The sequence below is a fragment of the Leptodactylus fuscus genome, chromosome 11, assembly GCF_031893055.1.
Source record: "Leptodactylus fuscus isolate aLepFus1 chromosome 11, aLepFus1.hap2, whole genome shotgun sequence".
Classification (NCBI taxonomy): domain Eukaryota; kingdom Metazoa; phylum Chordata; class Amphibia; order Anura; family Leptodactylidae; genus Leptodactylus; species Leptodactylus fuscus.
In genome coordinates this window covers 84,757,492-84,784,279 of record NC_134275.1, presented here as the reverse complement: position 1 = coordinate 84,784,279, position 26,788 = coordinate 84,757,492, and the positions used below count along the sequence as shown (strand labels likewise).

Sequence of the window (26,788 nt, the reverse complement as noted above, 5' to 3'; positions counted from 1 at the left end):
CTGCGCCTACTGCTGTGGTTGCTATTAGAGACTGCGCCTACTGCTGTGGTTGCTATTAGAGACTGCGCCTACTGCTGTGGTTGCTATTAGAGACTGCGCCTACTGCTGTGGTTGCTGCTAGAGACTGTGCCTACTGCTGTGGTTGCACCCAGTAAAGAGACTTTGAGTTGTGTATAGCGCCTAAAGTCTTATGTTATGTTGCACTTGAACTTCACCTTCCCTTGTCAGTCCTTTTATTCCATGCAAAGATCCTGCCATACCACTAATGGTCTTGGTGGTGTCACCCCTTACCTCCGGACAGACTGATACAGTGAACACCTCTGGGCCCTGGGCTCCCTCATTCATACACTGCCCTCCATATCATATTACCCTCTGACTATTACAGATTCTGTAACACGCATGGATTCCAGCTATTGGGTGCCTGAGGATTTTCCTTGTGTTGCAGATTGCCTCACCCTCACGAAAATATAATTGCAAACAGGTTTGAACAGATCGAGTTATCTCATGCAATATCTTCACGAAAAGCGATAGAGCGAGAAATGTGACTCACAGCCTACTTCTATGCTTCTCTATGGACCGGTGGTCGTACGGTCGGTTGCATTTTACCCCTAAGTGACACTTTGAAGCTGTGGTGAAAATCACTATTGTATCACTATTGTACTGCGACTATCAGGATTCTCTGGGAAATCTGAGTCGAAATCCAGGAGTAAGAGCAGCAGTTCTGTCTTGAGGTTTCATCTTGGAACGTCCATACCCTTAGAAGTAAATGTTATATAGTTTTCTATCCCTTCAATAATCTGGAATCGGTGACATGTCAGTCCTCATTAAAGATGCCTTAAAAAAAAGAAAATTTTGCTTTTTGTTCTACAATTTAGCAATAACGCGGAGCATTTAAAAGGGATTTTCCGGGTCCAAATAGAAGAGTAGATTATAAGTATGTGAACTGTTGGGGGTTAACATCTAGATAACATGCAAGTAATACGGGTGGAACTGCAATTCCCCAGAACCACCACTATACAGTGGAGGGCGCTTAAGAGGAGCGATGCTGAATGTGCCCCCACTCTACTAGTAGCTTCCAGCTGATCTGTGCAGGGTCCAGGTGTCAGATCCCACAGATCACATCGAGATGACCTATCCCATTGCATTGCATGGACAACCTTGCTTTTGATGAGAAAGTGAGACAACCCCTTTAAGGTTGAACAGCCCCCAACCCCTAAACTCTTACTTATGTGTTAAGATCTTTGTTTCTGTTGATCATGACACTGGCGAGATATTAAACAATTCAGAAGAATATTTCTATGAAGGTCTAGAGCAGGGGTAGGGAACCTTTGGCTCTCCAGGTTCTGTGAAACTACAACTCCCAGCATGCTCCATTCACTTCCATGGGAGCTCCAAGAACAGCAGAGCTAGTATGCATGCTGGGAGTTGTAGTTTTGCAACAGCTGGAGAGCCGTACGTTCCCTACCCCTGGACTAGAGGGCCGATGACATCTGGGTGATGATTGTATCACCAACTGAGCAGACATGGCAGACCCCTGGATTCGGGGCCTTGACATACAGGCAGATGTTCTATACCCGTCATATTATGGACTAGGAAAAGATACAGAGGAAAGTGACATTTTATTCAGATACAGGTTATGACCATGCCTATCTCCAGGAGGATGTATATGATGGGCAGAGACTGGGGAAAAAGCATTTAGATAACCACAAACATAATGTTGACATCGCCGTCCACCTCCAACTTGTCCACTTGCTGCAAATTGAAGAGCCGATGAGCAAAGTTGAAGCAGTGACTTCCATTCACAAAGACTTCAAAGTGTTTTTCACCACTTCGGACAGAAATCTGGAAAAAAAAAAAAAAATGAGACAACCGGTTAGCTCTACTGTGCTGTGCAAAAGTTTTAGGCATCTGTGGAAAAAATACTGCAGTGTAACACTAAGTTCAAAGTAGTGTTGAGGTTTCTGACCCGAAAAAGCTCCTGCATCCACCTCCTGCTCCTCCCCCCACACACCCCTGAGCTCCTGCATCCACCTCCTGCTCCTCCCCCCCACACCCCTGAGCTCCTGCATCCACCTCCTGCTCCTCCTCCCCACACACCCCTGAGCTCCTGGTTCCACCTCCTGCTCCTTCTCCCCCTCCCCACACACCCCTGAGCTCCTGCATCCACCTTCTGCTCCTCCTCCCCTCTCCTCACACACCCCTGAGCTTCTGCATCCACCTCCTGCTCCTCCTCCCCCTCCCCACACACCCCTGAGCTCCTGCATCCACCTCCTGCTCCTCCTCCCCCTCCCCACACACCCCTGAGCTCCTGCTTCCACCTTCTGCTCCTCCCCCCCCTCCTCACACACCCCTGAGCTCCTGCATCCACCTTCTGCTCCTCCTCCCCCCTCCTCACACACCCCTCAGCTCATGCTTCCACCTCCTGCTCCTCCTCCTCCTCCCCACACACCCCTGAGCTCCTGCATCCACCTTCTGCTCCTCCCCCCCTCACACACCCCTGAGCTCCTGCATCCACCTCCTGCTCCTCCTCCTCCTCCCCACACACCCCTGAGCTCCTGCATCCACCTCCTGCTCCTCCTCCTCCTCCTCACACACCCCTGAGCTCCTGCATCCACCTCCTGCTCCTCCTCCCCCTCCCCACACACCCCTGAGCTCCTGCATCCACCTTCTGCTCCTCCTCCCCTCTCCTCACACACCCCTGAGCTCCTGCATCCACCTTCTGCTCCTCCTCCCCACACACCCCTGAGCTCCTGCATCCACCTCCTGCTCCTCCCCCTCCTCACGCACCCCTGAGCTCCTGCATCCACCTCCTGCTCCTCCTCCTCCTCCCCACACACCCCTGAGCTCCTGCATCCACCTCCTGCTCCTCCTCCTCCTCACACACCCCTGAGCTCCTGCATCCACCTCCTGCTCCTCCTCCTCACACACCCCTGAGCTCCTGCTTCCACCTCCTGCTCCTCCTCCCTCCTCACACACCCCTGAGCTCCTGCATCCACCTCCTGCTCCTCCTCCTCCTCCCCACACACCCCTGAGCTCCTGCTTCCACCTCCTGCTCCTCCCCCTCCCCACACACCCCTGAGCTCCTGCTTCCACCTCCTGCTCCTCCCCCCCTCCTCACACACCCCTGAGCTCCTGCATCCACCTCCTGCTCCTCCCCCTCCTCACGCACCCCTGAGCTCCTGCATCCACCTTCTGCTCCTCCTCCCCCCTCCTCACACACCCCTCAGCTCATGCTTCCACCTCCTGCTCCTCCTCCTCCTCCCCACACACCCCTGAGCTCCTGCATCCACCTTCTGCTCCTCCCCCCCTCCTCACACACCCCTGAGCTCCTGCATCCACCTCCTGCTCCTCCCCCTCCTCACACACCCCTGAGCTCCTGCATCCACCTTCTGCTCCTCCTCCCCCCTCCTCACACACCCCTCAGCTCATGCTTCCACCTCCTGCTCCTCCCCCTCCTCACACACCCCTGAGCTCCTGCATCCACCTTCTGCTCCTCCTCCCCCCTCCTCACACACCCCTGAGCTCCTGCATCCACCTCCTGCTCCTCCTCCCCTCCTCACACACCCCTGAGCTCCTGCATCCACCTCCTGCTCCTCCCCCTCCTCACACACCCCTGAGCTCCTGCATCCACCTCCTGCTCCTCCCCCTCCTCACACACCCCTGAGCTCCTGCATCCACCTTCTGCTCCTCCTCCCCCCTCCTCACACACCCCTGAGCTCCTGCATCCACCTCCTGCTCCTCCTCCCCACACACCCCTGAGCTCCTGCTTCCACCTCCTGCTCCTCCTCCCCACACACCCCTGAGCTCCTGCTTCCACCTCCTGCTCCTCCTCCCCCTCCCCACACACCCCTGAGCTCCTGCTTCCACCTCCTGCTCCTCCTCCCCACACACCCCTGAGCTCCTGCTTCCACCTTCTGCTCCTCCTCCCCCACCCCACACACCCCTGAGCTCCTGCATCCACCTCCTGCTCCCCCTCCCCACACACCCCTGAGCTCCTGCATCCACCTCCTGCTCCTCCTCCTCCTCCCCACACACCCCTGAGCTCCTGCATCCACCTTCTGCTCCTCCCCCTCCTCACACACCCCTGAGCTCCTGCATCCGCCTCCTGCTCCTCCTCCCCCTCCCCACACACCCCTGAGCTCCTGCATCCACCTCCTGCTCCCCCTCCATGTCCAGGATTCCCTCTTCTATATCCAATACCATTGTCTTGTCACTCACCTCGAAGTATTCTCCCTCTTTGAAGGGATTTTTTGCCAGTGCTGTCTCTTCCTCTCCCCAGGTCCCATTGATAAAACTGTTCCTGACCACGGTTTTCTTGGACAATCGAGCGTTCAGATGGAGGGCAACGTCATTGGTGAAACCAACCTTAAAATTAATAGTGAAGCTGGAGAAACAAACAATGGGAAAGTAAATGATCAGTGTAGATGAAACATAACCTACCAAACCAGACCCCCAAACTGGGCTGCCCCCCAATACCTGAAAACACTAATAATTCATTCTCATGAGGCCACTGACCATCTAACACGGATCGGGGTCTCCCAACTCTAACACAATAGCAACTATCAGGGGGAAAAAATCTGGGATGTTAAGTTTTATTAGGCCTGATATTAGACCTCTCCTGACCTCCATCCAAACTAATAAGGCGGCCACCAAAGCCGAGGAAAAATGGAGAGATGGTCACGCATGGGGATGGTTCAATCTATAGGATGTGCTATGACTGTCTTAGATAGGGTTACCCTTTAAGTGTATAATCCCCTTCACCATAGGTTTACACTGGATTTCTGTAGGACCCACCAGTATGGCCAACCCAAGTCTCTGGTTCCACCTCACCAGGGGAGTAGTTTGTATGGAGTCGTGTTGACCATGACCCATTGCAAAGTAATAGTAGATTCATGTGCATTGAAAAATCTTGCATGAAACCATATGACGCTCTTAATTCTTTGGGATTATATACTGGTATGGATTGGTGGTTGAGTATCTGAGCTGTTGTTCCATACATCTCTATAGGAAAGGGGTTCTCAACTGGTGGATCATGGTCTGAGTCAAAATGGGGAGTGCAGCTGTACAGACCCCATAAACCTGCCATCATAGATGCAATATATCCATTACACAGGTACATAGGGTCCAACTCAATGAGTAACCTTATCCCGAATCTACTCCTAGGGCTCCGAAGGACGTTGCTCCTCACCTTTTGGCTCTAGATTTCACCATTCCTTTCATAATCACTGAGCGTCTCGGGATCATCCCACCACTGATGGGAGATGTAAATGGAACTGTCTGGAAATAATGATGTGGTGGGTCAGAGATGGAGATCATGCTGAAGTTGGAGAATGATGGGAAGAAAGTCTAATACGTGTAATAGGAAGACCTGGTTACTTACCCCATTTACATTGTGGGGCGCAAACACGGGCTGAATAAAGAAAAAGAGAGACCGTGAGACCTGAGAACCAAATATACAGAACATGTCCGCTCACATTCACATTATATCTCTGCAGTACGTGGTCTTAGGCCCGGAGGTCTGGAGAAGATCTTATAATAACCTTACGTTTACATAGATCGATGAATATCTATTCCTTATAATAACTGAACAACAGAAACCCAAGGAGTAAACCCGAGAGCCCTCATTATACTGACCAGGAGATTGGACTGCGCCACTGACAATATAAGACCCTGAAATGAATATACAATGGTTACTATACCAAAACATAGAAAACACAGACGTCAAATATTCACTAGTTACACAATCATCATGTCCTTTCAAGAATAACCCAAACCACAAGCTTACTAGTGAAGGTCTCCCTGCTGGACAGCTATAAGAACCGAGCCCAAACAACCAACAATGATAACTCTGATGGGAAAATAAGGACATCATGGCTGGTTATCAGGAGGACACTACATGTATGAGAAGATAACCTGACCACAATAAGGACATCATGGCTGGTTATCAGGAGGACACTACATGTATGAGAAGATAACCTGACCACAATAAGGACATCATGGCTGGTTATCAGGAGGACACTACATGTATGAGAAGATAACCCGACCACAATAAGGACATCATGGCTGGTTATCAGGAGGGGACACTACATGTATGAGAAGATAACCTGACCACAATAAGGACATCATGGCTGGTTATCAGGAGGACACTACATGTATGAGAAGATAACCTGACCACAATAAGGACATCATGGCTGGTTATCAGGAGGACACTACATGTATGAGAAGATAACCTGACCACAATAAGGACATCATGGCTGGTTATCTGGAGGACACTACATGTACGAGAAGATAACCCGACCACAATAAGGACATCATGGCTGGTTATCTGGAGGACACTACATGTACGAGAAGATAACCCGACCACAATAAGGACCTCATGGCTGGTTATCAGGAGGACGCTACATGTATGAGAAGATAACCTGACCACAATAAGGACATCATGGCTGGTTATCAGGAGGACGCTACATGTATGAGAAGATAACCAGAGCACAATAAGGACATCATGGCTGGTTATCAGGAGGACACTACATGTATGAGAAGATAACCCGACCACAATAAGAACATCATGGCTGGTTATCAGGAGGACACTACATGTATGAGAAGATAACCTGACCACAATAAGGACACCATGGCTGGTTATCAGGAGGGAACTACATGTATGAGAAGATAACCCGACCACAATAAGGACATCATGGCTGGTTATCAGGAGGACACTACATGTATGAGAAGATAACCCGACCACAATAAGGACATCATGGCTGGTTATCAGGAGGACACTACATGTATGAGAAGATAACCTGACCACAATAAGGACATCATGGCTGGTTATCAGGAGGACACTACATGTATGAGAAGATAACCTGACCACAATAAGGACATCATGGCTGGTTATCAGGAGGACACTACATGTATGAGAAGATAACCTGACCACAATAAGGACATCATGGCTGGTTATCAGGAGGACACTACATGTATGAGAAGATAACCTGACCACAATAAGGACATCATGGCTGGTTATCAGGAGAGAACACTACATGTATGAGAAGATAACCTGACCACAATAAGGACATCATGGCTGGTTATCAGGAGGACACTACATGTATGAGAAGATAACCCGACCACAATAAGGACATCATGGCTGGTTATCAGGAGGACACTACATGTATGAGAAGATAACCCGACCACAATAAGGACATCATGGCTGGTTATCAGGAGGACACTACATGTATGAGAAGATAACCTGACCACAATAAGGACATCATGGCTGGTTATCAGGAGGACACTACATGTATGAGAAGATAACCTGACCACAATAAGGACATCATGGCTGGTTATCAGGAGGACACTACATGTATGAGAAGATAACCTGACCACAATAAGGACATCATGGCTGGTTATCAGGAGGACACTACATGTATGAGAAGATAACCTGACCACAATAAGGACATCATGGCTGGTTATCAGGAGGGGACACTACATGTATGAGAAGATAACCCGACCCAATAAGGACATCATGGCTGGTTATCAGGAGGACACTACATGTATGAGAAGATAACCTGACCACAATAAGGACATCATGGCTGGTTATCAGGAGGACACTACATGTATGAGAAGATAACCTGACCACAATAAGGACATCATGGCTGGTTATCAGGAGGGGACACTACATGTATGAGAAGATAACCTGACCACAATAAGGACATCATGGCTGGTTATCAGGAGGACACTACATGTATGAGAAGATAACCTGACCACAATAAGGACATCATGGCTGGTTATCAGGAGGACACTACATGTATGAGAAGATAACCTGACCACAATAAGGACATCATGGCTGGTTATCAGGAGAGAACACTACATGTATGAGAAGATAACCCGACCACAATAAGGACATCATGGCTGGTTATCAGGAGGACACTACATGTATGAGAAGATAACCCAACCACAATAAGGACATCATGGCTGGTTATCAGGAGGACACTACATGTATGAGAAGATAACCTGACCACAATAAGGACATCATGGCTGGTTATCAGGAGGGGACACTACATGTATGAGAAGATAACCTGACCACAATAAGGACACCATGGCTGGTTATCAGGAGGACACTACATGTATGAGAAGATAACCTGACCACAATAAGGACATCATGGCTGGTTATCAGGAGGACACTACACGTATGAGAAGATAACCTGACCACAATAAGGACATCATGGCTGGTTATCAGGAGGGGACACTACATGTATGAGAAGATAACCCGACCACAATAAGGACATCATGGCTGGTTATCAGGAGGACACTACATGTATGAGAAGATAACCTGACCACAATAAGGACATCATGGCTGGTTATCAGGAGGACACTACACGTATGAGAAGATAACCCGACCACAATAAGGACATCATGGCTGGTTATCAGGAGGACACTACATGTATGAGAAGATAACCTGACCACAATAAGGACACCATGGCTGGTTATCAGGAGGACACTACATGTATGAGAAGATAACCTGACCACAATAAGGACATCATGGCTGGTTATCAGGAGAGGACACTACATGTATGAGAAGATAACCTGACCACAATAAGGACATCATGGCTGGTTATCAGGAGGACACTACATGTATGAGAAGATAACCCGACCACAATAAGGACATCATGGCTGGTTATCAGGAGGACACTACATGTATGAGAAGATAACCGGACCACAATAAGGACATCATGGCTGGTTATCAGGAGGACACTACATGTATGAGAAGATAACCTGACCACAATAAGGACATCATGGCTGGTTATCAGGAGGGGACACTACATGTATGAGAAGATAACCTGACCACAATAAGGACATCATGGCTGGTTATCAGGAGGACACTACATGTATGAGAAGATAACCTGACCACAATAAGGACATCATGGCTGGTTATCAGGAGGGGACACTACATGTATGAGAAGATAACCCGACCCAATAAGGACATCATGGCTGGTTATCAGGAGGACACTACATGTATGAGAAGATAACCTGACCACAATAAGGACATCATGGCTGGTTATCAGGAGGACACTACATGTATGAGAAGATAACCTGACCACAATAAGGACATCATGGCTGGTTATCAGGAGGGGACACTACATGTATGAGAAGATAACCTGACCACAATAAGGACATCATGGCTGGTTATCAGGAGGACACTACATGCATGAGAAGATAACCTGACCACTATAAGGACATCATGGCTGGTTATCAGGAGGGGACACTACATGTATGAGAAGATAACCTGACCACAATAAGGACACCATGGCTGGTTATCAGGAGGACACTACATGTATGAGAAGATAACCTGACCACAATAAGGACATCATGGCTGGTTATCAGGAGGACACTACACGTATGAGAAGATAACCTGACCACAATAAGGACATCATGGCTGGTTATCAGGAGGGGACACTACATGTATGAGAAGATAACCCGACCACAATAAGGACATCATGGCTGGTTATCAGGAGGACACTACATGTATGAGAAGATAACCTGACCACAATAAGGACATCATGGCTGGTTATCAGGAGGACACTACACGTATGAGAAGATAACCCGACCACAATAAGGACATCATGGCTGGTTATCAGGAGGACACTACATGTATGAGAAGATAACCTGACCACAATAAGGACACCATGGCTGGTTATCAGGAGGACACTACATGTATGAGAAGATAACCTGACCACAATAAGGACATCATGGCTGGTTATCAGGAGAGGACACTACATGTATGAGAAGATAACCTGACCACAATAAGGACATCATGGCTGGTTATCAGGAGGACACTACATGTATGAGAAGATAACCCGACCACAATAAGGACATCATGGCTGGTTATCAGGAGGACACTACATGTATGAGAAGATAACCTGACCACAATAAGGACATCATGGCTGGTTATCAGGAGGACACTACATGTATGAGAAGATAACCTGACCACAATAAGGACATCATGGCTGGTTATCAGGAGGGGACACTACATGTATGAGAAGATAACCTGACCACAATAAGGACATCATGGCTGGTTATCAGGAGGACACTACATGTATGAGAAGATAACCTGACCACAATAAGGACACCATGGCTGGTTATCAGGAGGACACTACATGTATGAGAAGATAACCTGACCACAATAAGGACATCATGGCTGGTTATCAGGAGGACACTACATGTATGAGAAGATAACCTGACCACAATAAGGACATCATGGCTGGTTATCAGGAGGACACTACATGTATGAGAAGATAACCTGACCACAATAAGGACATCATGGCTGGTTATCAGGAGGGGACACTACATGTATGAGAAGATAACCCGACCCAATAAGGACATCATGGCTGGTTATCAGGAGGACACTACATGTATGAGAAGATAACCTGACCACAATAAGGACATCATGGCTGGTTATCAGGAGGACACTACATGTATGAGAAGATAACCTGACCACAATAAGGACATCATGGCTGGTTATCAGGAGGGGACACTACATGTATGAGAAGATAACCTGACCACAATAAGGACATCATGGCTGGTTATCAGGAGGACACTACATGTATGAGAAGATAACCTGACCACAATAAGGACATCATGGCTGGTTATCAGGAGGACACTACATGTATGAGAAGATAACCTGACCACAATAAGGACATCATGGCTGGTTATCAGGAGAGAACACTACATGTATGAGAAGATAACCCGACCACAATAAGGACATCATGGCTGGTTATCAGGAGGACACTACATGTATGAGAAGATAACCCAACCACAATAAGGACATCATGGCTGGTTATCAGGAGGACACTACATGTATGAGAAGATAACCTGACCACAATAAGGACATCATGGCTGGTTATCAGGAGGGGACACTACATGTATGAGAAGATAACCTGACCACAATAAGGACATCATGGCTGGTTATCAGGAGGACACTACATGCATGAGAAGATAACCTGACCACTATAAGGACATCATGGCTGGTTATCAGGAGGGGACACTACATGTATGAGAAGATAACCTGACCACAATAAGGACACCATGGCTGGTTATCAGGAGGACACTACATGTATGAGAAGATAACCTGACCACAATAAGGACATCATGGCTGGTTATCAGGAGGACACTACACGTATGAGAAGATAACCTGACCACAATAAGGACACCATGGCTGGTTATCAGGAGGACACTACATGTATGAGAAGATAACCTGACCACAATAAGGACATCATGGCTGGTTATCAGGAGGACACTACACGTATGAGAAGATAACCCGACCACAATAAGGACATCATGGCTGGTTATCAGGAGGACACTACATGTATGAGAAGATAACCTGACCACAATAAGGACACCATGGCTGGTTATCAGGAGGACACTACATGTATGAGAAGATAACCTGACCACAATAAGGACATCATGGCTGGTTATCAGGAGAGGACACTACATGTATGAGAAGATAACCTGACCACAATAAGGACATCATGGCTGGTTATCAGGAGGACACTACATGTATGAGAAGATAACCCGACCACAATAAGGACATCATGGCTGGTTATCAGGAGGACACTACATGTATGAGAAGATAACCGGACCACAATAAGGACATCATGGCTGGTTATCAGGAGGACACTACATGTATGAGAAGATAACCTGACCACAATAAGGACATCATGGCTGGTTATCAGGAGGGGACACTACATGTATGAGAAGATAACCTGACCACAATAAGGACATCATGGCTGGTTATCAGGAGGACACTACATGTATGAGAAGATAACCTGACCACAATAAGGACATCATGGCTGGTTATCAGGAGGGGACACTACATGTATGAGAAGATAACCCGACCCAATAAGGACATCATGGCTGGTTATCAGGAGGACACTACATGTATGAGAAGATAACCTGACCACAATAAGGACATCATGGCTGGTTATCAGGAGGACACTACATGTATGAGAAGATAACCTGACCACAATAAGGACATCATGGCTGGTTATCAGGAGGGGACACTACATGTATGAGAAGATAACCTGACCACAATAAGGACATCATGGCTGGTTATCAGGAGGACACTACATGCATGAGAAGATAACCTGACCACTATAAGGACATCATGGCTGGTTATCAGGAGGGGACACTACATGTATGAGAAGATAACCTGACCACAATAAGGACACCATGGCTGGTTATCAGGAGGACACTACATGTATGAGAAGATAACCTGACCACAATAAGGACATCATGGCTGGTTATCAGGAGGACACTACACGTATGAGAAGATAACCTGACCACAATAAGGACATCATGGCTGGTTATCAGGAGGGGACACTACATGTATGAGAAGATAACCCGACCACAATAAGGACATCATGGCTGGTTATCAGGAGGACACTACATGTATGAGAAGATAACCTGACCACAATAAGGACATCATGGCTGGTTATCAGGAGGACACTACACGTATGAGAAGATAACCCGACCACAATAAGGACATCATGGCTGGTTATCAGGAGGACACTACATGTATGAGAAGATAACCTGACCACAATAAGGACACCATGGCTGGTTATCAGGAGGACACTACATGTATGAGAAGATAACCTGACCACAATAAGGACATCATGGCTGGTTATCAGGAGAGGACACTACATGTATGAGAAGATAACCTGACCACAATAAGGACATCATGGCTGGTTATCAGGAGGACACTACATGTATGAGAAGATAACCCGACCACAATAAGGACATCATGGCTGGTTATCAGGAGGACACTACATGTATGAGAAGATAACCTGACCACAATAAGGACATCATGGCTGGTTATCAGGAGGACACTACATGTATGAGAAGATAACCTGACCACAATAAGGACATCATGGCTGGTTATCAGGAGGGGACACTACATGTATGAGAAGATAACCTGACCACAATAAGGACATCATGGCTGGTTATCAGGAGGACACTACATGTATGAGAAGATAACCTGACCACAATAAGGACACCATGGCTGGTTATCAGGAGGACACTACACTACCACATTTCCATGGTGCGTACTTCTCTTATCTCCATACCACTACACTTACAATTCCTCATTGATACTTACGCCCTTTACCGGTGGTCCATTGCTAACAATACTTAGATGTTGAACACAAATATCTCCTGCCACTTGCAGCGTGTTCACTTGAGCCAGAGGAATTCGGTGTCCATATTCGTAGTAAGGAGCCCCATTTGCAAACACCTGGATAATGCAGATATATGTTATATTACCGTATGTTATACTGTAATATCTATGTATATAAGTAATCTAATCAGGTTCAGCATCACTGAACTCTATGGAGATGTCCAACGCTTGTTTTATATCTTCAGGCTTTATAGTTAAAGCGCAACTTTAATACAGTAGTATGAAGACTCTGATACGTGTCTATGTGGATCTTGCCCATGTTTACGGGATGTGCCAATAATCAGGTTCTTTGGGCAATGTGACTGTCTCCATTGGTCTGGGAAACAAGGATCCTAGACGTTTCTGGTCTTCTGTTTCCCCTTAAAGGGATTGTCCAGTTATGTAGTCGGTAAAGATTACTGTAGCCAAATGGTCCATCTTACCTGATAGTTGTTGCAAGTCACCTCATACATGATCATGAAGATTTTTCCGGACTTAAAGGGCACGTCTCGCTTCATTTCCTCCGCTCCCCAAACTCCACCTTCTTTTGTGTTGAAGACACAACGGTCACGTCCATCATATCGAACGTTCATGTGAAAGGCGGTGTCTGACGTGTCCTCCTGTCCAGTGGTAAAGTTGATAGCAAACCTTGTCCAACCAAAAAGAGAATGGATTAAAACAAAATCAAATTTATAAGAAGTCACCATCATGGCCTCCATCTTGTCTTTGATGGGTGGCCCCCAAGACCCTAAGATGGTGCCGCACACTCCTTAGAAGCTGCACAATGTTGTGATGCCGCCCCTCCCTATTAGTTAAAGATCAGACACTGATAAGTTGTGACCCTAGAAAAATCCCTTTAAGTGGAGCGTGCACGCTGCCACTCCGGACATTAAAAAGAACTCCAGTAAAAAAAACTTTTTGTCTTCTCCATTTGAAAAGGAGTCTGTGTGATGGTGTAATATCATGGAGTACGCTCCTGCCAGCTGTATTGTGAAGTTAGGTGCTCCCATCTGGAGCGCTGATCTCCTCTCTGCTCCTCTGATGCACACAGTGGGGGCAATTTCAGGCTGGAATTCTGTATATTACTATTAATCAGGTCCCCAATTCCTAGTAGGCCCCAACTCTTCAGGCCAATCCTACGCAGAAGAAGTAAAATCTACGCCATTCAGGAACTTGTATAGACTTCATGTATAACTCACACCAGCATTCTAGTCTGAGTTATGGTAAATTTGTCGGGTCAGGTGTCCCTGTCTCAATCCGCCTTGGTCTCTGCCCCACTCCACTGACTTTGACCTCTTGTTCATACAGAACACACTGTGTGCAGCAGAGAGGAGGCCAGTGCTCCATATGGGAGCACATAACTTCAATATAACAACTTAATTTTAAACATATCTGAATTAAAGATGCTTTTTTTTCTGGAGTCTCCTGTACAAGATGGATCACATGAATGGAGTGAAAACACCATACACCCGGAGGCGACGAGCGGAGCAAATAAACTGTTACAGTCACTGTACAGGGAGACTCCCAAAAAGAGCTCATGTAAACAAGGAGAGCTTTATTCATTATCGCACAATCTCCCAAAAAATAGAGGGTCTGTTCCTATTACAAACAAAACTACAGTGCCAGATGTAAAGTTGCAGAGCAGAACGAACATGGCACAAGCGCACCACGCACGCCCAAAAATTGAAGGTTGCATACATTCCCCTTTCCTGTAGCGCTGAGCTGCTATGTTTTACCAAAAATGATCTACTTATTAAACCAGGTTTTTGTGTTAAACCTATTTTTAGAGAATTTCCTTTTTGCGTTTTCCATATCACTGTCAATATTTAAAAATAAGGGCTATATCCTGCAATTTTCACTTTGACCACTAATCCAAATAATAGATTGGCACTTGCCAATTCTGTAATAGTTTTCTTTGCAGCAGTCACTTCATTTACATCACAGACAGGATTACAATAGATGATAACACCTCTATAGATAACACCACCGAGTCATCATTACATCACTACTGACAATAGATGATGTCACAGCTTATGTTAGAAAACTCTCCCATAGACCTCAATGACGATTGCAACCTACAACCATGAGACTAAATACCTGCTGACTAATAATATGGCCTTACCTGTTATAATTACTGGGGAGCGTGGCCTGGACACACACGACCATCCCCACGCGCAGTCCGCCTGCTATTACTGTGCAATAAGGGATGGGCTGCAAAAAAAAAAATCACAAAATTATAAATGTTTGGAATCAGAAATTTGTTTAACACTTAACGCGCCAAACGGTAAATAATACGCGGTAATCCGTTACAATAAAAGAAAAGATGTCAATGACTCAGTAGGACCGACCGCTGGATAAACTTCTTTTTCATTTCTTTGATGTCTGGTAGTCTGTGCCATCCTAAATTTGTTCCTCCTGTCCTCTGGTGCACTGGAGTGGGAACATTTATGATACATAGCCTTCCACTGTCAGAAAGGTAAAGAAGAACCCGTTCATGGCAAAAAATAAGTAATAGTCAAGGAGACATATAAGGGGAGCCTAAGGCTATGGCCTATGTGGGGGGCACTCACTGGGGACAGGAATGATCGGAAGCTTGCATGCACAGACATGTTGTGAAGAAGTAGTCATGGTGGTCTGGGCCAAATAGAGAAGATAAAGGAAATGTAAATGTTGCTTAAAGGGGCTCTATCAGCAAAATTATGCCGTATGAGCCCCACATATGCGTTAATAGCCTTTAAAAAGGCCCTTCAGGCACCGCAAATCTTATTTTAACCCCCCTCCCCCTCCATTTTAAAATAAAACCATAAAAACATATATGTAAATTATACTTATCATGCACACTGGGCGGTCATGCACGGTCCAACGTCATCTTCTGGCACACCTTCCTCTTCTTTCGGCGATGCCCTCCGGTCCTGGCTCTTCCCAAGCTTCATAGTCCTCTTCTTCCGGCGGGATTGGTTCAAATCCGGCATGTGTGCAGTAGCGCTAGCCTCAAGGACATGAGCATACTGCCATTGAGAAAAATGGCGCCGGAGCGTGCATAGTAGCTCCAGAGGGAGCACTACTGTGCATGCACCGGATTTGAACCAATCCTGCCGGAAAAAGAGGACGATGAAGCCGGGGAAGAGCCAGGACCAGAGGGCGTCGCCGAAAGAAGAAGAAGAAAGAAGAGGAAGGCGTGCCAGAAGATGACGTCGGACCGTGCATGACTGCCCAGTGTGAATGATAAGTATAATTTAATTAAACAGGTGGCTGCTTTCTGCCTGAAAAACCTCTATAAAATTCCTGCCACGAGGCGTCTCCCTTCTAGCTAATTTGTTGTTCAGTCTTTTGTTACCAAGGAAAGTCTGTCCCTAGATACAATCCACTCTGTCTGGTTTATTACAGTGAATGTAGAGAGCGTTCCTTTGTCCCTAGATACAATCCATTCTGTCTTGCTTATTACAGTGAATGTAGAGAGCGTTCCTTTTCTCTGTTAACACAGTGAATGAAGAGGGGAGGGGCTGATTCTCTTCACAGCCTAAACAGACATGTCTACAGCTGTGTGCAAAGGACTGAAGATTCAGCAAATCTCACAGATTACAATGTAAGAAGTGTCTTCTGTGTACTTGTATCTATCTGGCTGCTCATGTGGTTGCAGATGGGATATTATTCACAGACAGCAGCAGCTTTATTGACTTTTTTTCTTGTGTTTTATCTCCTTGGCTGCTTGCATTTGGATATTATTTTACCGTCTTTCCATAGGAAGTAGATGGAGTGTTCAAAGTCAACTCCATAGCCAAACAAGACTTGCAACTGACTTGGAATTGGTCCAATTGCAAAGTTTTGGAGACTCCTTGTGATGGTCAGACCTGGCCCGTTGGCTTCGTTGCACCTATCACAAGATCGTTTCTACTTTATGTTTTTGCTGTAGGATAGAACTTAGTTCAGAACACTTACAAGATTTCACCATGACCTGTTCATGACCACAAACTTACGGGAGCCATTCGTTCCCAGCGAGCATAGACAAAGGTGACATTGTGCAGACAAACATTACATAGCAGATAGACTTTCCAGGGTAAGCTGGTGCGCCTTGTTGGCACCTCCATTGGCACTTATGGCGCATGCTCAACTTCCTTAGATATTGCCCCGATCCATACGTGGACCTGGCACAATGCTACTAATAGGAGACGACCATAAGACCATCATCAAGACCATGATGGACTCTATCACGTATTCATAATATAAAGCCTGATATCGACAAGTTTGTATTCCGAGGGTGTACAAGAACTATTCTGCTCCTCTTCCTCATGTAATGACCACATGACGGGCGTGACTCTCCGATTCTTTCATAATGCAGCATTTGTTATCTGCTCTTGCCCATAGACATGGAGTATTTTAGACTGGGTGTGTCGCTGAGCCCCTCTCCTATCTCCAGTCATTCTCAAGGGTTGACTCACACTGAAGAAAACATGAAGAAACTCAGAGACTCACACAACGTTCCCAACAAATACATCATCACGGTATTAAGGAAAGCCATTGTCTCCTCTGCAGCCCCCTCCCCACTCACATACTACAGATATTTTCCGGTCTAGTTGTTACAGGCATGTGCTGGTCCTCCAGAATGTCAGAAGATCCTCAAGTGCGCCCAAGGTCTTACACAATAATGGCACCAAAGGTGGAACAGAAGATATGGAACCAGCACATATCACTGGGGGTTATCTCTTATGGGTTTGACTCTATTTTGTATAAATGGAGGGAAGGGTCAAGAAACTGCAGTCTGATACAGAAGTTGTTCTTTTTTGTCTTTATGAATTGCTGCCTCTGTTACTGAGATATTGCTGCTTTTCTCAATATGCAAATGACCTCTTTGAAACAAGGACAACGCCTCATTGCACCAAAGTCCTCATTTACATATTAAGAAAAATATCTTGGCAATGGAAGCAATGATATCTATCTGCAGGACTGGGGTGATATGGAGGGGTCTGGTGACAGTAACCTATCTATCTGCAGGACTGGGGTGATATGCTGGTTCTGGTGACAGTAACCTATCTATCTGCAGGGCTGGGGTGATATGCTGGTTCTGGTGACAGTAACCTATCTATCTGCAGGGCTGGGGTGATATGCTGGTTCTGGTGACAGTAACCTATCTATCTGCAGGGCTGGGGTGATATGCTGGTTCTGGTGACAGTAACCTATCTATCTGCAGGGCTGGAGTGATATGCTGGTTCTGGTGACAGTAACCTATCTATCTGCAGGGCTGGGGTGATATGCTGGTTCTGGTGACAGTAACCTATCTATCTGCAGGGCTGGGGTGATATGCTGGTTCTGGTGACAGTAACCTATCTATCTGCAGGGCTGGGGTGATATGCTGGTTCTGGTGACAGTAACCTATCTATCTGCAGGGCTGGAGTGATATGCTGGTTCTGGTGACAGTAACCTATCTATCTGCAGGGCTGGGGTGATATGCTGGTTCTGGTGACAGTAACCTATCTATCTGCAGGGCTGGGGTGATATGCTGGTTCTGGTGACAGTAACCTATCTATCTGCAGGGCTGGGGTGATATGCTGGGTCTGGTGACACTAACCTATCTATCTGCAGGGCTGGGGTGATATGCTGGGTGTAGTGACAGTAACCTATCTATCTGCAGGACTGGGATGATATGCTGGTTCTGGTGACAGTAACCTATCTATCTGCAGGGCTGGGGTGATATGCTGGTCCTGGTGACAGTAACCTATCTATCTGCAGGGCTGGGGTGATATGCTGGTCCTGGTGACAGTAACCTATCTATCTGCAGGGCTGGGGTGATATGCTGGTTCTGGTGACAGTAACCTATCTATCTGCAGGGCTGGGGTGATATGCTGGTCCTGGTGACAGTAACCTATCTATCTGCAGGGCTGGAGTGATATGCTGGTTCTGGTGACAGTAACCTATCTATCTGCAGGGATGGGGTGATATACTGGTCCTGGTGACAGTAACCTATCTATCTGTAGGGCTGGGGTGATATGCTGGTTCTGGTGACAGTAACCTATCTATCTGCAGGGCTGGGGGGATATGCTGGGTCTGGTGACAGTAACCTATCTATCTGCAGGGCTGAGGTGATATGCTGGTTCTGGTGACAGTAACCTATCTATCTGCAGGGATGGGGTGATATACTGGTCCTGGTGACAGTAACCTATCTATCTGCAGGACTGGGGTGATATGCTGGTTCTGGTGACAGTAACCTATCTATCTGCAGGACTGGGGTGATATGCTGGTTCTGGTGACAGTAACCTATCTATCTGCAGGACTGGGGTGATATGCTGGTTCTGGTGACAGTAACCTATCTATCTGCAGGGCTGAGGTGATATGCTGGTTCTGGTGACAGTAACCTATCTATCTGCAGGGCTGGGGTGATATGCTGGGTCTGGTGACAGTAACCTATCTATCTGCAGGGATGGGGTGATATACTGGTCCTGGTGACAGTAACCTATCTATCTGCAGGGCTGGGGTGATATGCTGGTTCTGGTGACAGTAACCTATCTATCTGCAGGGCTGGGGTGATATGCTGGTCCTGGTGACAGTAACCTATCTATCTGCAGGGCTGGGGTGATATGCTGGTTCTGGTGACAGTAACCTATCTATCTGCAGGGCTGGGGTGATATGCTGGTTCTGGTGACAGTAACCTATCTATCTGCAGGGCTGGGGTGATATGCTTGGTCTGGTGACAGTAACCTATCTATCTGCAGGGCTGAGGTGATATGCTGGTTCTGGTGACAGTAACCTATCTATCTGCAGGGATGGGGTGATATACTGGTCCTGGTGACAGTAACCTATCTATCTGCAGGACTGGGGTGATATGCTGGTTCTGGTGACAGTAACCTATCTATCTGCAGGACTGGGGTGATATACTGGGTCTGGTGACAGTAACCTATCTATCTGCAGGGCTGGGGTGATATGCTGGGTCTGGTGACAGTAACCTATCTATCTGCAGGACTGGGGTGATATGCTGGTTCTGGTGACAGTAACCTATCTATCTGCAGGGCTGGGGTGATATGCTGGTTCTGGTGACAGTAACCTATCTATCTGCAGGGCTGGGGTGGTTTACTGGTTCTGGTGACAGTAACCTATCTATCTGCAGGGCTGGGGTGATATGCTGGGTCTGGTGACAGTAACCTATCTATCTGCAGGGATGGGGTGATATACTGGTCCTGGTGACAGTAACCTATCTATCTGCAGGACTGGGGTGATATGCTGGTTCTGGTGACAGTAACCTATCTATCTGCAGGGCTGGGGTGATATGCTGGTCCTGGTGACAGTAACCTATCTATCTGCAGGGCTGGGGTGATATGCTGGTTCTGGTCACAGTAACCTATCTATCTGCAGGGCTGGGGTGATATGCTGGTTCTGGTGACACTAACCTATCTATCTGCAGGACTGGGGTGATATGCTGGTTCTGGTCACAGTAACCTATCTATCTGCAGGGCTGGGGTGATATACTGGTTCTGGTGACAGTAACCTATCTATCTGCAGGGCTGGGATGATATGCTGGGTCTGGTAACAGTAACCTATCTATCTGCAGGGCTGGGGTGATATGCTGGGTCTGGTGACAGTAACCTATCTATCTGCAGGGCTGGGGTGATATACTGGTTCTGGTGACAGTAACCTATCTATCTGCAGGGCTGGGGTGATATGCTGGGTCTGGTGACAGTAACCTATCTATCTGCAGGGCTGGGGTGTTATGCTGGTTCTGGTGACAGTGACCTATCTATCTGCAGGGCTGGGGTGATATGCTGGTTCTGGTGACAGTAACCTATCTATCTGCAGGACTGGGGTGATATGCTGGGTCTGGTGACAGTAACCTATCTATCTGCAGGGCTGGGGTGATATGCTGGGTCTGGTGACAGTAACCTATCTATCTGCAGGGCTGGGGTGATATGCTGGTTCTGGTGACAGTAACCTATCTATCTGCAGGGCTGGGGTGATATGCTGGTTCTGGTGACAGTAACCTATCTATCTGCAGGGCTGGGGTGATATGCTGGTTCTGGTGACAGTAACCTATCTATCTGCAGGGCTGGGGTGATATGCTGGTTCTGGTGACAGTAACCTATCTATCTGCAGGGCTGGGGTGATATGCTGGTTCTGGTGACAGTAACCTATCTATCTGCAGGGATGGGGTGATATGCTGGTTCTGGTGACAGTAACCTATCTATCTGCAGGGCTGGGGTGATATGCTGGCTCTGGTGACAGTAACCTATCTATCTGCAGGGCTGGGGTGATATTCTGGTTCTGGTGACAGTAACCTATCTATCTGCAGGGCTGGGGTGATATACTGGTTCTGGTGACAGTAACCTATCTATCTGCAGGGCTGGGGTGATATGCTGGTTCTGGTGACAGTAACCTATCTATCTGCAGGGCTGGGGTGATATGCTGGTTCTGGTGACAGTAACCTATCTATCTGCAGGACTGGGGTGATATGCTGGGTCTGGTGACAGTAACCTATCTATCTGCAGGGCTGGGGTGATATGCTGGTTCTGGTGACAGTAACCTATCTATCTGCAGGGCTGGGGTGATATGCTGGTTCTGGTGACAGTAACCTATCTATCTGCAGGGATGGGGTGATATGCTGGTTCTGGTGACAGTAACCTATCTATCTGCAGGGCTGGGGTGATATGCTGGCTCTGGTGACAGTAACCTATCTATCTGCAGGGCTGGGGTGATATTCTGGTTCTGGTGACAGTAACCTATCTATCTGCAGGGCTGGGGTGATATGCTGGTTCTGGTGACAGTAACCTATCTATCTGCAGGGCTGGGGTGATATTCTGGTTCTGGTGACAGTAACCTATCTATCTGCAGGGCTGGGGTGATATGCTGGTTCTGGTGACAGTAACCTATCTATCTGCAGGGCTGGGGTGATATGCTGGGTCTGGTGACAGTAACCTATCTATCTGTAGGGCTGGGGTGATATGCTGGTTCTGGTCACAGTAACCTATCTATCTGCAGGGCTGGGGTGATATACTGGTTCTGGTGACAGTAACCTATCTATCTGCAGGGCTGGGGTGATATGCTGGGTCTGGTGACAGTAACCTATCTATCTGCAGGACTGGGGTGATATGCTGGGTCTGGTGACAGTAACCTATCTATTGCCTGTGCCATCTCTGTATCATCTGGTTATGTGTGAACATGTTTCTATGTATGAGTCACTATACTGTTGGAGGATGAGGATTGTACAATGATAGTTTTCGTCCTTCTAACCAGAAACAAAGCACCGCGCCCTGTCAGCACTTGAAATCTGTAAACTGGAATGACGTACAGATAATCTCCTCCATGACTGCAGTATCTGATATATATATATACTGTATATATAGTGTCCTCCATACTGATAACCTGTTGGTGATTTACATGAGTGCACATATACACAGATATACACAGGCTCACACGTTGCAGACTCAGAAAAGCAAAACTTTTCCAGCTTCCATTTTTGGCAGGCAAAACAAATGACAGACAGTTGGTGCCTCCGAGGGCCATGAAGCCGTTAGTCTACAGTAAGCCGGATGGGTCAGATCTGCAATTCTTAAACATTAAGGTAATTCCTTTCCTTTCCATGATGGGACAGGTTTTGCATCGTCATAAAATTAGTGAGAGAGGAGGAACATGTCGCAGCCTATCCCAGCGGTGCAAGTCCAAACCCATCCCCACGGCGGCCATAAATACATCACGAAGGGGGATTAAGATATCATCAGGGTCTAAAAGGACAAGTTATTGGGAAAACCCAGGAAAGCCGAGAAGACCAAAGATTATCGTATGTATTCAGAACTGGATCTGCAGAGTATAATGGATGTGATGTACTACGGTATATAGGCACTATAGGGCGGTATTATGTGGGCACAGAATGTGATCTATTCTTCTACTTTCTAGGAACACAACATTCTGTTCCAGGGTCAGGCCATGGGTATATGAGAACTCCTCCGATGGCTGGATCCGCTGCTCAGACGATCATGAACCCTCCTACTCTTAGAAGAACTGTAACCCCCATGATGGACCATAACCCCACACTTAGCAGGGGCCGGGTCGTCTCCCTATTGGTATAAGGGGCACTTTGTGCGATTACAATGTTATTTCTAAAGTCATTGAAGCAGAAAATGCAAATAAAAACTCCAAGTGCACTTGACATACCGAGTGTTATCGCACCGAACTGCTCAAGGATTCCAGGGTGTTACTAATCTGAGCAGGAATGTTAATAGGAGAGATCCCGGCCCCCAGGTCAGATTCTGTAACAGGTCACCCCACCTACTGTCCGCCATTGCCTTCTTATGTAGCAGAAGTATCTTGACCCTCTAAGGATACATTACATAAGGATACACTACATACGGATACACTATATACGGATACACTACATAAGGATACATTATATACGGATACATTATATAAGGATACATTACATTAGGATACATTCTCATGATCAGAATTACCTGCAGATTTTCTGTACGGATTTCATCGTGTAACATCCACAATGTAATCCGTTAGCATTAAAGTCATGTACATTGTGCAGAAATTGACCTGTAGCCCAGATTATAATACCTGCAGATTGTCAATTTATCTTATTTTCTGGTGCAGATGTTTATGGATTCACAATCCACATGTTAGAATCCGCACTGAATGAACATGAATGAGAATCCCCCGCCAGTTATTGCAGATCCACATGGGTCTCTGTGTTTGTACAAGTGGATTTTCCTAATGTAAATCCTGACGTGCGCTCGTACACTTAGGTATTGGGAATCTTGTGCATCTGTCACCTCTGCACCCAGGGCCGCTTCAACCATAGAGCCTTGGAACAGCGCGACCGTCCACTGGTAAGCCAAGCATGCACGGCCACCCAACATTCAATATGGCAGCAGCACCAGTTGGGACAGGGGTTCAAGGGGCCGTCACAAAATTGGTCTAACAATACAATATATAGTTGGAGACTCTTACTAGGCTATACAGCAATATAGTCTTCATGATGGATCCTGGATGTCTACACATGGATTGGATAGGTTGGATATAAGCCTATCGCGCCATAAACCTCCCACACCCATCTCAATAACAGGTAGGACAGTGACAATTACCGCCATTAATAGGATCAGACATATAACAGTCCACCCCACATAAGTTTGGCCAGGGGTTATATGGAGAGATGGCTGGTGATTACCAAGGATCAGACAGATCAGATCCCACTAATCCAATCCATGTTGTACCAGACATCTTGGTTGGCAGATCATGTCTAAGTTTACAAGTTCTGCCTCCTAAAATCTAATGTTCCTGGTCACGTTGAATCACAGACTGGTCTTCCAGGATGCCTCGCTGTGTCTGACATTATTATTATTATTATTTATTTATTTATATATATAGCACCATTAATCCCATGGTGCTTTACATTTGGGGGTTACATACAATTCACAAAAGATACAGGTAGATATCATACTAACAGTGATCGGCTGGCACAGTGGGGTAGAGGGCCCTGCCCGCGAGGGCTTACAATCTATGAGGGAAGGGGATAGAGACAGAAGGAGAGGGGGAGACTGTACAGATGGGGGTGCATTAAGACATCTTCATCCTTGTGTTCTCGGTAGAGATTCCTTATTGTATCTATAGACAGGCAAGGAACCTGGAGAAGACGATATCACTGGCACACCCTGACTCTCCTTTCCTCCTTCTGTCCCGCTCGCTCACACTCAGCTCTGTTGTCCTGCTTGCTCAGTTTTTGGCACCTTCACCCCTGTTGTCTGAACTGAACAATGAACAATTCTCTTTTTGACCCAAAGGATGGAATGAGCGGTCTGTGAGGGAGTGCGGTGTTGGCACAGAGATTGGGTTAATGCACCACAGTCTTTAGTACCTAGAAGTAACCGGGCGAGGTTCTATCTCACGCCCCGCGCTCCTCCTCTCTAACCTACAGCTTACTCTGTGACCCTTTCCATTGATAGGACTTGGTAAATTCTATGACATTTTTAGAAATGTTTAAGAAAAAATCTTTTTTGAGTCAAAGGAAAAAAAACCCTGTTTTCTTGTAACTGTGGCTTAAGGTTCTAGACAAACTAATAGGGACAACCAAGTGGAGATAACACAAGCCGGACCCGCCTAGAAGGAACGACAAATTCTCAGACCTGTAAAGGATCTGGAGGAGAAACATTGGTCGGAGTGAATCCTGGGTGTGGGGGATCATTGGTGGGACACGGGCCAAGGTGATGGCGGGATGTCAGAGGAGTCACTCTGCGATGACGAAGATATTGAGATGCAGGGCTGGGCCAACAACACCTCTGCCCCGGGTGAAGAATAGTCTAGAAGGAACCCCGACTGACATTGTACGTCTCCGAATTTAATAAAGAAGACGGGAGCGATCATTTAGAAGTTGTCAGCAAATAACCAGTTCTTACATTTGTGCTTGGAGGGTTGTAGCCATCCTACAGGTCCGTGCACGCACCATACTGGTATTAGATACAGGTAGCTTGTGCACGGATAAGTCGGAGTCGCTCCTGTTGGGTAATACGCCACAGCTCACTAGTCCAGGAGGGCGGGGGCTTGTTCACCCCATCTCTGTGTGTTCCTGACTACGGGAATTGGGCTAAGCTAGTATGTGCACCCCTAATATACATCCTAATAGACATCCGTCCTGTATGGTACATTACTTTGCACGCACCCCCAAACCAATGGCAGCCCCCCCCCCCCCCCCTGTAATACAGATGTTACGAGATCTCCTAATATCCACAGACAATCCAAAATACTTGCTCTATATCTGCTCAGTAGGTAAGAATGATGACATGATATTTTATAGACTCTATGGAGCCCAAGCAGTCAGTACTTACAGGGTTGAAGGCCGACTGGTAGCCCGGAGGGGCGACGTACGCCATGTTTGCTGCTATAGACAATCGCTCAGCACAAAACAGTCTTGAAGTGTAAAGATGCTTTATATCCTGAGAGAAGGGGCAGGGCTGAGGCGGGACGTGTCAGAAAACTGGAAAATCCACTTCCAACTACTAAACACAAACCTAGAGAGACTCCTGCTGGAAGATCCTCGGAGTATACGGGTAACAGTACACACAGTATATTAGTGCCGCCCTATAACAGTCTATCGGGGAGGGGGCTACAGCGCAGAATAGAATAATCCATCTTATTGTTACAATATTTGGTCACATACGGTTATCGACTTACCAAATGCTCAGGACACCAACCTCCGAGACAGAATTGTATGATTTTCTGCTGACATTGATGCCAAGGGGATTGTTTTTTGTGGGATCAGTTGTTTTATATTAATGGCCCCATTTTGAGGTTTAATGGACTCTTATGGTTCTATTTGGATAGATAAGGTGTTGCCATTTTTCGTTTCGTATGATTATGGCAATAACAAATCGGTACCGGAGACTCCGGCGCACATGTGACCCCAACCGCAGCTATGTGTGGGCTTGTTTTTTTGCAGGGTGAATTGAGGTTTTCATTGGTTACATTAGACTTTATGATGGGACCAAGTAGGTCAACGGCGCTGATCATTACTCCCACGATACCCATTACCTACTGGAAATATTGAATTCATGAATCCTCTGCTGAAATTCTCTTTCTGTCTCTGCTTCTGTATTGGCATTAGAAATCCTCACT

General features: G+C 46.8%; 1 protein-coding gene across 1 annotated transcript; it reads right to left on the bottom strand.

Annotated features, from left to right (window-relative positions):
- Positions 1–1,632: 1,632 nt before the first annotated feature.
- On the bottom strand, positions 1,633–26,075 carry LOC142184968 (galectin-4-like). Its single transcript, XM_075260131.1, has 9 exons — positions 26,002–26,075; positions 15,321–15,409; positions 13,642–13,846; positions 13,142–13,276; positions 5,635–5,670; positions 5,381–5,410; positions 5,189–5,277; positions 4,219–4,384; positions 1,633–1,842 (listed from the first exon to the last, which is right to left on the bottom strand). The coding sequence occupies exons 1-9, from the start codon at positions 26,044–26,046 to the stop codon at positions 1,696–1,698; spliced, it is 942 nt and encodes a 313-aa protein (XP_075116232.1). The 5' UTR covers positions 26,047–26,075; the 3' UTR covers positions 1,633–1,695.
- Between the last annotated feature and the right edge of the window lie 713 nt (positions 26,076–26,788).